Consider the following 16,323-nt stretch of genomic DNA (forward strand, 5'->3'; position numbering starts at 1 on the left):
GTTGTGTTGGTGTGGCTGTCTCCATCTCACTTCCCTCCCTGACAGTCATCTCAGGTTGTGTTGGTGTGACTGTCTCCATCTCACTTCCCTCCCTGTCAGTCATCTCAGGTTGTGTTGTGTGTGGCTGTCTCCATCTCACTTCCCTCCCTGACAGTCATCTCAGGTTGTGTTGGTGTGGCTGTCTCCATCTCACTTCCCTCCCTGACAGTCATCTCAGGTTGTGTTGGTGTGGCTGTCTCCATCTCACTTCCCTCCCTGTCAGTCATCTCAGGTTGTGTTGGTGTGGCTGTCTCCATCTCACTTCCCTCCCTGACAGTCATCTCAGGTTGTGTTGGTGTGGCTGTCTCCATCTCACTTCCCTCCCTGTCAGTCATCTCAGGTTGTGTTGGTGTGGCTGTCTCCATCTCACTTCCCTCCCTGACAGTCATCTCAGGTTGTGTTGGTGTGGCTGTCTCCATCTCACTTCCCTCCCTGACAGTCATCTCAGGTTGTGTTGGTGTGGCTGTCTCCATCTCACTTCCCTCCCTGTCAGTCATCTCAGGTTGTGTTGGTGTGGCTGTCTTCATCTCACTTCCTCCCTGTCAGTCATCTCAGGTTGTGTTGGTGTGGCTGTCTCCATCTCACTTCCCTCCCTGACAGTCATCTGAGGTTGTGTTGGTGTGGCTGTCTCCATCTCACTTCCCTCCCTGTCAGTCATCTCAGGTTGTGTTGGTGTGGCTGTCTCCATCTCACTTCCCTCCCTGACAGTCATCTCAGGTTGTGTTGGTGTGGCTGTCTCCATCTCACTTCCCTCCCTGACAGTCATCTCAGGTTGTGTTGGTGTGGCTGTCTCCATCTCACTTCCCTCCCTGACAGTCATCTCAGGTTGTGTTGGTGTGGCTGTCTCCATCTCACTTCCCTCCCTGTCAGTCATCTCAGGTTGTGTTGGTGTGGCTGTCTTCATCTCACTTCCCTCCCTGACAGTCATCTCAGGTTGTGTTGGTGTGGCTGTCTCCATCTCACTTCCCTCCCTGCCAGTCATCTCAGGTTGTGTTGGTGTGGCTGTCTCCATCTCACTTCCCTCCCTGACAGTCATCTCAGGTTGTGTTGGTGTGGCTGTCTCCATCTCACTTCCCTCCTGACAGTCATCTCAGGTTGTGTTGGTGTGGCTGTCTCCATCTCACTTCCCTCCCTGACAGTCATCTCAGGTTGTGTTGGTGTGGCTGTCTTCATCTCACTTCCCTCCCTGCCAGTCATCTCAGGTTGTGTTGGTGTGGCTGTCTCCATCTCACTTCCCTCCCTGACAGTCATCTTAGGTTGTGTTGGTGTGGCTGTCTCCATCTCACTTCCCTCCCTGACAGTCATCTCAGGTTGTGTTGGTGTGGCTGTCTCCATCTCACTTCCCTCCCTGTCAGTCATCTCAGGTTGTGTTGGTGTGGCTGTCTTCATCTCACTTCCCTCCCTGTCAGTCATCTCAGGTTGTGTTGGTGTGGCTGTCTCCATCTCACTTCCCTCCCTGACAGTCATCTCAGGTTGTGTTGGTGTGGCTGTCTTCATCTCACTTCCCTCCCTGCCAGTCATCTCAGGTTGTGTTGGTGTGGCTGTCTTCATCTCACTCCCTCCCTGTCAGTCATCTCAGGTTGTGTTGGTGTGGCTGTCTCCATCTCACTTCCATCCCTGCCAGTCATCTTAGGTTGTGTTGATGTGGCTGTCTCCATCTCACTTCCGTCCCTGCCAGTCATCTCAGGTTGTGTTGGTGTGGCTGTCTCCATCTCACTTCCCTCCCAGACAGTTGTACTGGTACCGGTAGTTAGCTGCATTGTTTTGTCTTCGCTGTCAGGTACTTTTGTTATACTCAAAGTATAATCCAATATAGTGCCACTGACATCTTGATCTGAAAACAGGTTTAAAGAAATGATGTAAAGTCTTTTAATTTTTTGTCTGAATTTTAAAGGGCCAGTCAGTGACTACAACCTTTGGTAATGTTTTATCATTAATAGCAAGTTGTTGAAGCACTCCTATTATTTGGCTTTTCAACACAGTATCTATTCATGTGATTCAGATTAATAGTGGCTTTCACTGAACTATTAGCTGTACATATGAGTGTGTTGATTTAATGAAGGATAAATCTTGGTCTGAAAGCTTTGATTACGCGATGCTCTTTTACATATCTAAATAAGAATTCTTTTGGCATTATCCTTGATTCAAAACATATCTAATTATTAGTTTTATCCTTTTTTATCATGAATAGTAGGACAGATGTCAACTCTAACGGTCTTACCTTTTATTCCTTCCTCCTCATCGGAATATTGACTTCCAACTTTCATTTCATCCTGTCCCTGTATTTTCAACTCAGACTGTATCACTTCCAGAGCTGACAGTTTTGCCTCTAGATCACTGATGATCCGTTCCTTCTCTACCAGTTCAGATGAATACACAGACTCAATGCCAACACGTTTGGTCAATTCCTTTTCAGTTATGTCTATTGTCTGAGTTAATTTTCTGATGTGTTCTACCAAAGTAGCCTTTTCCTGTTTAGCTTCATCTAGTTGATGCTTTAGAACTGACTTTTGAAGATCTATTTCAGAATATTTCTCACTTATTTGTGCTAATAGCTGCCTCACTATGTACTCTGTGATTTGGACCTGGCTAATTTGACATGGAAGTAAACTTCTAGCAAGTAAACTGACATTTTCATCTGATACTGGTAGAGTTAGAACTTTAGTGCCATCGCTGATAAGTTGTAACTGCATTTCTGTAATAAAGGAAAAGAGCAATTTATTGATAATGACTGTAATAATCAAGATAGTTTTCTTAAAGAGAGAAAAAGATAAACTATTAAAGTGATCTGCCTGACAGCCACCGAATGCTAGTGACTGCATTTCATGACAGATCAACATAATACATACTCCCTTACACAATATTCAAAAGCATCTTGTAGTTTACCTCTTCAAAAAGCTACCATTGATATTGTTGCAACCAAACAACCTCTCTTCTTGATATTGAATATGAAATAACATTCTGTGCAAGCCAGTATGTACTGTACTTTGCTTTAAATGCAGTGTAGCATACATATTTGCTGTTTCAATCAATAAGTGTAATTTTCCTGCTTAATTTAACAGTTTCACAATCAACTTTTCATGACCATATTTGAAGTATTGAAAATTGCTTTCTTTACTCATGAAACATTTCAAATTATGAAAATATATTTTGAGTTGAGTCTTCATAAAGACAATTGTGACAAAACACATTACATTATTTGTGACTCACATTTCTTGTATTTTAGAATTTACAAAGTATACAGAGCTCTCCCAGTAATGCAGATTTTAATATACACCTAATTCAGATCAGAAGCCAACAACATACAACTTTTGACCTGTCTTTACCTTTTGGTGCCTGCTGTCAGTGAAAACAGTTAAAGTTAATGTCTTCATAGAGACCTGAACATAAGTCACTGCATTACCTTTGAGTAAAATTGTACATTTGCCAACAGTGCCTGTAAGTATTCCTATACTGACTTTATAGTTTATCTTCTTAGATTAATCACAATATCAGTAATTGTTACCTTGAGTATCCATGTCCTGAGTTGGTGCATCAGTCAAGAGATACCTTGTAACACCCAGTAGTGCTAAGACATCCTGTCTACAGGATAGGATATGTTGAACTGTGTCTGTATTTGTTGTCAGTACTTGCAGCATATCACACTGCCTTCCTTTCAGTCTGATACACTTCTCAGCTTTGAACATTGTCTGTACACTAGTCTCAGTGGATGACTTCATTTCCAGTGTTGGGTCAACCTCAAGTAGCAACAACTTTGATGGATCCTTTCCTGCATCAAAAATAATTAATATGAAAATGATTAAGGTTGCTACTAATTGGAATAGAATGATGAATAATATGAAAGTTATATAGATGAATTCCTTTGGATTTTGTTATTTTTGTTTGAATTTGAGAAGAAAATGTATTATTTTGGCTCTTGATGGAAAAACAACTTTTTTGTCATGAATTAAACTCTCTGCATATGAAATCATCCTGTCTGTATAAGTGAAATATGACATAATTAAATTAGAAATAAATTGCAAGCTTTTCATGTTCTCTTTGATGTCATCCATGATAATGATACGATTGTTTTTAGTAAAATGAATATGGAAGTTGTACTTAAGAAGCAGCTTTCATGTACGGTTCTTGACTTAAAATATTTCATTTCTTCAATAGGCAAAGGTTAAACCTGTAAAGTTAGTACCCTACCTTCTTTGAGATCATCCAGAGAACTCTCGGTGACATTGTCTTCAACGTAACCAGTTTCCTCAGCCTTCTAAAAGATAAATATTACTGCATTATGGTACATTTGCTAACCTTTACATACATGCTTGTTATAATGAGACTGTAATTCATTATTTCACATCATTTGATTGTCAAAACTGAGTTTCATTGCAGACAACAATGGGACCACCAACATCAGTATCCTTTGTCAGTGTTTGACAAGATAAGTCAAATATATTCACTGGCTTGTTTAATCCCTGGGATTTAGATTTAGTAAAGTATTGCAACTGAACTTCTTTTCACCCAATAGCCAATAAAACTCAAAAAAGAGTTGAAATGAACTATGTTGTATGTATACATGTGCACAGATTTCTACTGATAAAAGTTGCAATTCACCAGGAGTTGATCAAAGCCATCACAATGGTGCTACGTGATAAGTTTCCATTGTGAACACTTTTCTGTCTAGCTTGAATACAATAAAACAAATTAACAACTTTGTTCTAACTCAACCATTGCAGTGTCATATGATAGGTGACATAGTGCCATATATTGTAAGTTTGAATTTAATCAAGACTTTACTGAATTCAATAGCTGTTGTGGCAGAATATGTGTAACTCTTAACATCCAATGACATGAAATAATAATTTACTTACATTGGAACTCATCTGCACATCTTCATCACTGTCTTCCGCCAGGATATCATAGATTTCCATTGGTTGAATTCCACCACCATCTCCTAAAGGATAATGTACATTATAATATTTTAATACAACATAAATAAAATTATATCGGCTGTTTTTACTTAATTGTGGAAACCAATCAAACTGTATTGTATGATTGCAAGATAATACTGTAAATGATATTTATGACTCACTAATTATTCATCAGCAAATTAGGAGGCTTATTTCATTTGAAGTTGAAAAGCTCTTTGTTTCAATTAATGAAATATTTCCCCAATATTCTTAAATCATTTATTTATTTGTTTAAATTGTTCAAGTAAAAAATGAGGAAGTTTAATGATAAAATAAGTGGTTTAAAAAAGAAAAAGCAAATACTGATACACTCAATACAGTAACAATCATCATAATAACTTTCCCTGAAACCATACACAATTTTTTCAGAATTACAAAATATTCAGTTTAAATCATCAAAACTTACGATTGATGAAGAAGAATTCAAGTTCCTTGAACCTATCTGGGTTGTATGTGGCCTTCAACTTCAGTTTCATTCCAACTTTGGCAGCAATCTCTCTCATTTCATGTGTTATCAGTAGTGGTTCAAATGCTTTGGCCAGACTTCCACATTTACAAGTCTGCTTTACTCTGTAGAGATTGTAAAGAGTTAGTATCCTAAGTAAGATTGCCAAGGACTCTGCTGTTGCACTGAGTGGATCCACCCCATCACCAAGTGTCTTCTTGCAGACTTTCTTTACACCACCACAGTCGTCTTCATCAGCCACTACTTCTTCAACTTTACGTTTCATTGCCCATTTACAGTCTCGCCATGCAGACTTCAATTTAGTGATCATTTCCTCCATCTTTTCCTTTTTCAGTTGTGCAGGAAGGGCTTTAAGTTCTTCTTCTACTTCTTTCAGATGCTGGTCATAGACATGGTTGTCTAAATCTATTTGGACATCGAGAGACTCTGTGGAAATGAATGATGTAAAGAATACACTACAGCTTAAATGGACAAACAGGATAAAAGAGTAGACTAAAAGTTTCTTTGGAAGAACTGACTAAGAAAGTATTACTTCTTTCAGATGCTGGTCATAGACACCATTGTCAAAATCTATTTGTAGATCAAGAGACTCTGAGGAAATAAATGATGACTAAATTTCCAAGAATGGACAATTAAGAGACCTTTCTTGAAAAACTGTCTTTCCAGCTGACTGGTATTTACATTGACATGAATTATAGCCTGTCATTTTTGCTAGGAAGGTTGTGACTTGTTCCCCTAGGTCTTTCAGATGATGATGAAACTAGTGTTGATATTTAAACTTACTCAGCCTGACACAAGTTGTTGAAATCCACTTTGAAAGGATTACAGAAATACTATTGGGGAAATCACATAAAGGATACACCTCTGCCAATATTAAAACATTTTCATGCAATGTGATATCTAATTTAATGATGTAAAGTGTAAATGGAAATTATTTGTTGCAAATCTTTTCATATTACTATCAAATTAATCCTAAATACCCGGTATTGTAATTTAGATTTCGGTACCATCTATTACACTGAGGGATATTCCAACAGTTCAAGTATTAAATTGAAAACAATAGACAAAATCGCTCTTACTAATATTTCATTGTTTGCATTTTCTGTTATCCACTCACTTATTTGTAGTGTTTTACAAATGTAATGAAGGTATTGCTGTTACAGTAAATCCTTAGTCTCATTGCCCTAAGGTGTATGATTTTAATCACTTGAAGACGAATTGTAAACACTTGTGTTGAAATTTAAATTTGAGTTTGCACATTTTAGAAAACTGGCAATGTACCTTCAAAAGCTTTTCCTTATTCGCAAATTTCTTTTTCAATCTAACTTCTTAACATATTTTTTGAAAGCCTTATAAATGATACAATTAAAAACATGAATTTTTTACAATTTACAACAAGAAGAGATTAATGTTAATGTTCACTATGATTTCTAAATTTATGATCATTTAATTGCCTTTTAAAAAATTGCAGTCATTATAGAAATTCAAACTAGATGAATACCTTTCTCATTACTCTCCACTCCTTGATCTTCACTGTCATCTCCACTTTGTTGCTGGGCAGGTGTAGTTAAAAGGGTCGCAAATCTGGCATGGCTTTTTGATATGACTTTACTGTTCACCAAGTCTGTTTTCAGCTGCTTTGCTCTCTTAAAGGCCAAAGCAGTGTTTTTGAGATATTTAACTATTGTGTCTGACAGATTCTCCTCAGGACTTCTTACAACGGAGTAATCAGCATGATCTTTAAAGTATTTCATGATGAAGTGAGCCAGATGAGAATACTCATAGACAGTCGTTGGTAAACCAGATACCATTGCTTCTAATCCATAAAAGCTGTAATCGATGTACCATGGTGCAGGCAGACAGAGATGAGACTGTTGTAGAGATCTGAGTAGAGCTTTTGCTGAATGTCCAGGATGAAGAGTGGGCTTGATATGAGGACAATGCATTTTATCGGATAGAAACTTTTCAGCAGTCTTTTCTACTTGTTGAGAGACACCTTGTATCTTCCATTCAGGAAGGTCCATGTAACTTGCTTTCCTAAGGTTGGCTGCATTACCAATTGAAGCCGCCATGACATCACATATTTCTAGGGCTTCTTGTGTATCGATCTGACCACAGGTCAGTATATGATGTTGTTGAATTTCCCCTTCTTTAGGATCCTTCCCCAACTGACAGCTGACAGGTCTTGGGAGAAGGTCTTCATGTGGAATCTCTGACAAGCATTTACCATTGACCTCAGCCCTGTATGCATTCTGAAAGTACTGGTGGATCTTAGGTCCGATGGAAAATATCAGATCTGCTTTACTTGCCATTGTCAGCATCTTTTCTTCAAAGTCCTGCAATCTGCTCTTTACAGTTTGCAGACAGTTATGTTCTGGACAGACATGATTGATGAGAACTAACTTTGCACCTGGAAACAGTTTTGCTCTGATATCTGCTGCTGGAAATCCTGTCTTTGGAGCATAACCAATAACGTACTGGATATTTTCCAATTTTCTCAGGTCTGGGTAGTATATTTGATGATATGCCAACCTCTTCAATGCAGGAAGTTCATCTTCTGGATCAGCTAGTTCGTCTATTTGTGCCGGAATCAAGGTAACACCACAGCTCTCGGCATCTGTCTTCTGGTCATCACTGATTTTGACGTCAAGTACAGTAGAGTAGGCTTTCAGATCTTCTCCTGCCTTGGCCTTCCTTTCACAGAAATCTTGGATAAGAGTTCTGTGAAATCCTGTCAGACCCAGCTCATCTCTGTTCCAGGAATCTCCAACAAATAATGCCGCAGGTTTAGAATGCACCAGATGAAGTTCGGCAATTTTGAAGAGACTTTCACGTATTGCAGATGCAGCATTGTGTGTCTTTGCAGACAACCCAACCACATGTTTGATATCTTCTAACTTTGCAAGTCCTGGATAGTAATTGTTGTGATTTAGAAGCCAATGGATTGCAGGTGGATCTTCAGCAGGATTGGACCACTTGGGTCTAGTTGCAGGAATCAAAGTAACTCCATGTCTTTCTGCATCTTCCTTTTGAACTTCACTCAGTTCAACATCAAGGACAGTGCAGTGAATTGCAGACAACTCGGTTGCCTCCGTCTTCAGTATCTTTTCACAGAAATCACTGATCAGCTGCCAGGTTGTTGAACTTTGTGAGTCTTTGTTCCGTGATATTGATACAATCAATGCTGCCATAGTTGCCTTTATTTGTCACTAGGTAATGTTTCAATGTACTGTGTACATCAACAAATCTGTAGCCTTTCACAGATTAAGGCTGTCTTTGAATATAGAAAAGGAAAAATTTACTTGATCGTCCAAAGAAAACCTGTATCAAAAGAAAGAAAAATTTTAAGTAATTATTTTCAAAATTCGCTGAATTTTGAGGAACAATTCCTCTATGTAAGTTTCTTTCAGTATCTCCATTTTACTAAGTTGAGACTGGTTCAATACTTACTATTACAAAACACACCTTCAAAGTGATATTTGTGTTGTTAAACCAACTGAAGGCTGAATTAGTCCAGTTAAAAATAGATGTAGAGATGGCGACATTCCAATCACATTTAAAAATGCAACCTGATAGGCTCTTGCAAAGTAAATGATTTTTAACATTTTTCTATGCCAGTTGGATAGATGTACTGTACTGAGGTGACAATCACTAAAAGGGAACGGCAAAGAAACAAAGAAACATAGATCGCCATCTCAACATGTGGTTTTAATCAGATTGAGGTTGTACATGCCTTTGTTATCAAATTTCAAAATCCAAACTCTTCAATTTTTTTCAAGCTTACAGGTTGTGTGAACATACTTAAAGGGATGTGGTCGTCGGAACTGCGCATGTGCAGCTTTCTTGTATACAAACAATGTATTTCATGCACTACATATATAGATGCATCATGTCAAAATAGATGCAACATTTAAATTTTACAATGTACATTAAGACAAACATGTTTTAACTTTCATCAATCACCAAATTAGCTTTCAGTCGTAGGGGTCCCTAGTGACCTTTGAGTGCCGTTCCGACGACCATTGCCCTTTAAAGTTACATAGCTGAATATCTTGTTGTGTAGGAAATCAAATTGATCTTTGAATTTTAGCATTTTAGCAGTGATAGTATTTTAAATAATAAATATTGGTCAAGATTAGACATACCGTATAATTTCGATGCACAGCACAAAACTTTGCCTTGTGACCCTTTTTTATGAAAAAACATTTTAAGATTTCCTTAACAGTAAAGCATTTCAAAAAGTTGAATGACTCATTTCAAATGATCTAAAGTGATGGCATACCAAGTTTTAATGTATTGGGATGGCAGTAATGCTACTGATGCGTCAAGATAAAAGCAATCCTAGTTTCTATATTGGCACACTCATAATGATACTTTGCCCTGAGGTGATTTTCAGTGTGTACCTGAGAAATAAACTTTTCTGATGTCACAGGTCTTACAGCTTTCAAATTTGATATTTAGCTTCTTAGGGATGTTGTTATTAAGTGTTATTAAAATTATCATTGGATTTGCATATGTTAAGTTTGGAGAATGCCTTTCCTTTCTTGTGCAATTTTCTTCATTTTTCATTTACCTCCAGCCACGTTCCTGTGTAACGCTGTGGGAAAAGACACCCTCAGATTTATGTAATAATCGCGCCCAGACCAAATTCCAGTGTTGACTAAGCACATTATTGGTAATGTCTTCGTTTTTGCAAGATTTGAAAGTGAACTGATTATAAATAGATCGAGTGTGATCATGCGACAGATACGCAAAGCCGCGCCGTCACCCATCGCCCACTTTCATGGACACGGTCATTTCAATGCGAAATCGTCATAAAATTACATGTAAAGGCATATTATTTCTTTCAATCGAGCTTTTCACTGATGATTGCATCTTCCTGCCCAGTGCACTGACATTTATGATAAGGGGGATTAAGATACACCACGCTGGCCCTCTTCTTACACCTCAATTTACGCCTCATTCTTTGTTGATACGTTCATTACTCTACAAGTTCTACAGGTAGAAAAATGGCGTCATTATGTATTCAATACGCGACGGGATATGGTCATCGCTTTTCCGGAAAAGTGTACAAACATGGCGATAACTGTTTACATTGCATGAATTTTTCTATCCCCAATCTGTGCACAATATTTTTTATTACATATTTGTCATTCAATAAGGTATATGATAAAACGTTTACGGCCCTGATACGGTTTTTGTGAACCTCAGTCGTAGGGTGATCCGCCATTCGAACTTGGTCCACAAAAATCGTATCAGGGCTGCAAAGATTATTATCTTTGTGGCACTGTCCAATTGCAATAATATTTTGTGTATATTTTGCCAAGGGTGACCTTATCTATTGTGTTCAAATGGTAACCATAAAATTCATTGTCTGAGGTTTTTATGTAAATATTTTGTCTATATATCTGGTGTGAGTGCTTTCAAACTAGATGTGTAGCTTCTGAGAGATTCCCTATTGAGATTGTGCATAATTTAGCGTACAATTTGCAGATACAATTTGATTCATTTTTTTCTCAGTGTTATCTCTCAAATTGTTCATCAAACAGCAATTAAATATGATCAGACGTCAATAGTGATGACCTTTTTCAGATTTGTACAATCGATGGTGAAATGTGCATATGCAAATTTGGATCTAGTTTTTAGCTCCGCTGTCAGCGACGCGGAGCTTATCAAATAGGTTGATTTTCCTCGTCGTCCGTCGTCCGTCGTCCGTCGTCGTCGTCGTCGTCCGTCAACAATTGCCTTCTCCTCTGAAACCGCAAGTCCAATTGCTTTGAAATTTTATATGCAGTTCACTTTAGGTGACCTTACTTAAGTTTGTTCAAATCGTGGTGAAATTTGCATATTTGTATTTTTGGGGCAATTTTGGTGTTTTTGGTAAAAAAATCTTCTTCTCTGAAACCGCTTGTCCGATTGTTTTGAAATTTGATATGCAGTCTACTTAGGGTGACTCCAGTCAGATTTGTTCAAATCATGGTGAAATTTGCATATTTGTATTTTTAAGGCAATTTTGTCATTTTTGGTAAAAAAATCTTTAAAAATCTTCTTCTTCAAAACTACCAGTCAGATAGCTTTGATATTTGGTACATATGTCCCTAGGGATGATCTATTTCAGATTTGTTCAAATTGTGCAGAAATATGCAAATTTGCATTTTAAGGCAATTTTTGCCATTTTTGGTCAAAAAATGTATTTCTCAAAAAGTACTGGTCTAATAGTTTTGAAATTTGGTATACATGTTTCTATAGATGAACTGAGTAATATATATTGAATTTCTGATGAAATCTGAAATTTTGTATTTTTGGGGCAATTTTTGCCATTTTGGGTCAAAAAATGTGTATTTCCAAAACTATTCATCTGATAGCTTTGAAATTTGGTATACAGGTTCCTACAGATAAACTACATGATATTTATTGAAATTATGATTAAATCTGCGATTTTGTATTTTTGGGGCAATTTTTGCCATTTTTTGTCAAAAAATGTGTATTTCTAAAACTACTCATCTGATAGCTTTGCAATTTGGTATATAGGTTTCTACAGATCACCTTAATGATATTTGTTGAAATTATGATGAAATCTGACAATTTTAAATTTTGGGGCAATTTTTCCCATTTTTGGTCAAAAAATGTATTTCTCAAAAAGTACTGGTCTAACACCTTTGAAATTTGGTATACAGGTTTCTATAGATGAACTAAATTTGATCTTTTGAAATTACGATGAAATCTGCAATTTTATTTTTAGGGGCAATTGTTGCCATTTTTGGTCAGAAAATTTTATTCTCAAAAAACTACTCATCAGATAGCTTTGGTTGACATGTTCTTAGGGATGATCCGATGTGATATGTTCAAAGTATGATGAAATCTTCAATTGTGTATTTTTGCATCTTATTTAGCCACTTTTTCCTGGCCACTGCATTGAGCTATCAAAGATTTCCACCTTCTTCATCAACATGTGTAAAAAATAGTTATTCTCTCCATAAACACAGAGGAGCTATATCGGCTGCTAGGTCGCTTGTCTCATTTTAGGTCAAGACATTGGTTCTTATGATAACACTTCTCGTACACCTTTGAAATTCATTGGGAAACTTCTTATAGGAATGCATTTATATAGTTGTGTGATCAATTAGCACAAATCGTGCTAACAAAAGAATCCATGCAATAATTTTCCTGTAGCTTGACGGTAATGATGAAATCTGAACAGAATATTTGCTTGACAACTCTTGCACAAACAGGGCAATAAAATTCACCATACTTGCTGTAAGTTGACCTTTTGGTAAACAATGCCATTTGGTGGAAATTTCAACACAAGCTGTCAACACAATTACTTCCTGTAAAACTGTCTCACATTGGTATATTGTTTGAATCTCACTCACTGAGTCTGTCTGATTTGCAGATACGTTGAAATCTGAAGCTGAAGTTTTGAGTAATCCACAGGGAAGCAGTTAGAATCAGACTGACATCCACAGATACTGTATGTATGACCCTATGTGATTTGGAAGTAGACCAGTATAGGTTGGTACAGAGACCAAAGTCCACTTAACAGACATTAGGATTGTTGAAAGCCATAAATACTATTTGTTGGATCGTTACATGTCAATGCATTGATAAATGTATAACTTCTCTTGGCACAAGTTTTTGAGAATTAGATATATAGCAGACAGTTATGTCTCTGTTTACACTGCTTCAACAAGTCTAACTTAAAATTGGCAATGTACAGAAAGTGATCAGTGTAATACAGCGCTTACAGGCAAGCCTTGCCACTTCGATGCCTGGTATGCATGTTTTTACACACACTAAACGTTTTCATATCATTAACAGAAGGAACCTTATGACTGAATTGTTTGTAATAGTGTGCCTGATTTTAATTTGGATGTGTGTTAGTCAGTAGCCATCTGGTCGTAAAGACATCAATTTGCACCCCAGACTGGTAATCTGTCTCAAGGTTTACATGTCAGATATATTTCGGTGTCGGTTTTCTGTTGTTTATCCTGTACAAACAATCCAGTCATTAGGTTCCTTCAAGTTAATGATATGGAAACGTTTAGAGTGTATAAAAAAACATGCATACTTAGGCATTGAAGTGGCAAGGCTTGCCTGTAAACGCTGTATAATTCTTGTGCAAGTTGATGTCCAAGACATACCATAATACTCCAGGTCTGATGGTAGATACATTTACAACAGATGTCAACTCATGCTGACTGTAACTACTATAATTAATTGTAATCATGGCCTTTAATGTCATATCAATTGTGATTGCCATTTTATTCTGTATTTTAGCTACAAAATTGCATCATGATAAAAGTTGTCAAGTCAGACTTCACTGAAGTCATATAGTAAGGTTTTATGAATCAAAAATGTAACTTTGTATGGTAATTTTCATGAAACATAATCTGAACTCTGTTAGTTCACAATATTACTGATTGAAAAATAAAGTTTTATTTTAAAGATTCCAATGATTGATCCGGGCATTTGACAAAACTTAGGTCAGTTATATCATCTCTAGGTATTTAAAGACACTGCACTCATCAAAAGTGTATATTAAATACAAGTAAATAGCATGAATTATAATTATCATGCAGAAATAAAATGAAAAAAATATGCGACAATAGTGCATAACACAGTGCTGTATAAAACAGAACTGTAAGCAAAATAACTGACGCTAACATTCCATTCAGAACTGTACACATGTGTCACTGTTATATTAGGCTGTCAAAACTGTGCATTGCTGCACTAAAATTCAAACCGCAGAACTGTTACTATACAAAAACACTAAAGCAACACTTCTGTGCATTTATCTCTGCGTCCATTCCTATGTTGTTTTAATGTTTTTTGCAAGTTCTTCTTAGTTGAAGAAGAAAAAAAAATTGAGGAAAAGAAAACGCTTCACCGCATCATTTTTGCAATTTGTCTAGGATGAGAAACAAACTTTTTATTTTGCTTGGCCTTACTGAAAATGTTGATTTACCATCCATTACAGCTTAGATATATGGTACATGTATGTTAAACTATTAAAGCAGCTATTGGAAAAATACTCTCAATGATGACAGGCTCCATTGTTCATTACAACGAATGGATGTTGATACAAAGTATATTCTGTGTCTCATACTGGTCAGTATTTTTTATAGAACGTTTGAGTTCTACAAGGAGTTTGGCTGTGAATATCTGTTTTTGGACATAATCAATCTAACTGGTGAAAACACAAAATTTAAACACCCTAGTTTAACCAACATTTCAAGGCCACAAAAAATTATTTCTGAAAAGAAAATTTGCCAATTTTTCAGCAGTAACTGGTAAAGTTTGCCAGTCAAACAAAAGTGATACTTTAAACTTAACTGTATTCATAAAATTAGTTCAAAAAATTTTTCATGCAAATGTTATTTTTCATAGGAGTTCTAATGCAGTGCAGTGTAGATCTTGGCAAGACATTGACAAATTTACCAGTTATTCACTATTCTGAAAACTAAAATTAACTATAATTGTCAAAGTCTCAAAATTGAGTATTATACACCTTAAATTATGCACCTGCACATGCAATTTCAACGCAATCAGGTGACAGGTTTGTGAGAAGGAAATATTTAACTCAAACGGCTGAACGAGAAAAAATTGCTTTAACTAGAATGTTCAAGGTTTTGCTGTAAACTTGATGAATCACCAGGTATACCGTAGTTCTATAAAAGAGATCTAAATTTTATCTAAACTTCAACAATCCCTTTTATATGTAACAGTCCATCATTTTTCCACTAGCTAGCTCACAAAAAACTTCAATAGCCTATGTGTCAGAACTTCAACACTACTTGAGGTCAGAATACTTCAGTATCCAAAGTAACAACATCACAAGTGCAGATGTAGTGAACTTTGGTCAATCAGTTGTCCAGAAGAGTGTTGTGTCAAATTAATAAGCATGCTGGCATTGTTGCATAGATTGTTTTTACATGCCTGGAAATCTTACATTGATAGAACTCATTGACTCTTAATTGCCTTCACAATTTCTGACTTTATTTTGAAGCAGTGATCGAGCCACACAAATCTGGTGTACTAGCGAGTACCATGGTTTGCTACTTGACAATAGGTCAAAGGTCATTGAAATCACTGTACCGGTACATCTCAAAATGAAGGTTCCTGAATTTATAAAAGTTGACTTCAAAAATCACATTAATATCAATCATATTAGAAATCAAGATATTTTAATCAATGTTACACTAGAGTTAATATTTAATGTTGTTCATAACCATCAAGTAGAAATACAAGTACTTAGTCTAGTAACTTCTGAGCGCAAGCAGAATTCTTTACTCTAGACATATGTAGGTGGTACGTAAGATAAGATTTGTTGAAACACTTACGTTTTGTTGAATACTTGTCCAAGGATTGTGACACACCAAAATGAGCCCTTAAGTGATTCAAAATTGTACACGGTCTGCAAGAGACTAAGCTTCACATTTAGCAGAACTTACAGTGCAATTTTGTGTGGTCTTTTTCCGGGGTCAAAAGTATGTCACATGATTGACCTTTATACCACGCTAAGTCACATGGTGCAAGCAGCCATTATCACAGTTCACTTGAGGACAATGAATATTCACAATGTAGGTTGTGATTGGAATTGTTAATGAGGTTTAGCAACAGAATGATGTAAAGTTGTGAGGTTTAATACATACACAACTATATCACTCTTAAAGTAATTCACAGAGAATTAATTTGGAGCTTATAATGTTTTTTGAGTGTCAAAAAAGGGGCTGTAAAGTGAAACACTGAAGAGATCTAACATTTCTTTGATAAAGTTTAAACATTGCGACAATCTCTTTTTAATTACCTGTGCAACAGACTGATTGCGAGATTGATTCAGTTAAACATTCAAATAAGAATAAT

The 16,323-nt window shown here is 36.6% G+C and overlaps 1 protein-coding gene across 1 annotated transcript; it reads right to left on the reverse strand.

Moving 5' to 3' along the window:
- Positions 1–567: 567 nt before the first annotated feature.
- LOC139146444 (uncharacterized) lies at positions 568–15,935 on the reverse strand. The gene is made up of 9 exons (XM_070717774.1): positions 15,801–15,935; positions 6,962–8,734; positions 5,401–5,886; positions 4,896–4,978; positions 4,228–4,294; positions 3,545–3,808; positions 2,261–2,734; positions 1,703–1,873; positions 568–578 (listed from the first exon to the last, which is right to left on the reverse strand). Exons 2-9 carry the CDS (start codon positions 8,649–8,651, stop codon positions 568–570), a joined length of 3,246 nt encoding a protein of 1,081 aa, XP_070573875.1. The 5' UTR covers positions 8,652–8,734; positions 15,801–15,935.
- Positions 15,936–16,323: the final 388 nt, after the last annotated feature.

Source organism: Ptychodera flava, chromosome 1 (assembly GCF_041260155.1).
Source record: "Ptychodera flava strain L36383 chromosome 1, AS_Pfla_20210202, whole genome shotgun sequence".
In the NCBI taxonomy this organism is placed as follows: Eukaryota; Metazoa; Hemichordata; class Enteropneusta; family Ptychoderidae; genus Ptychodera; species Ptychodera flava.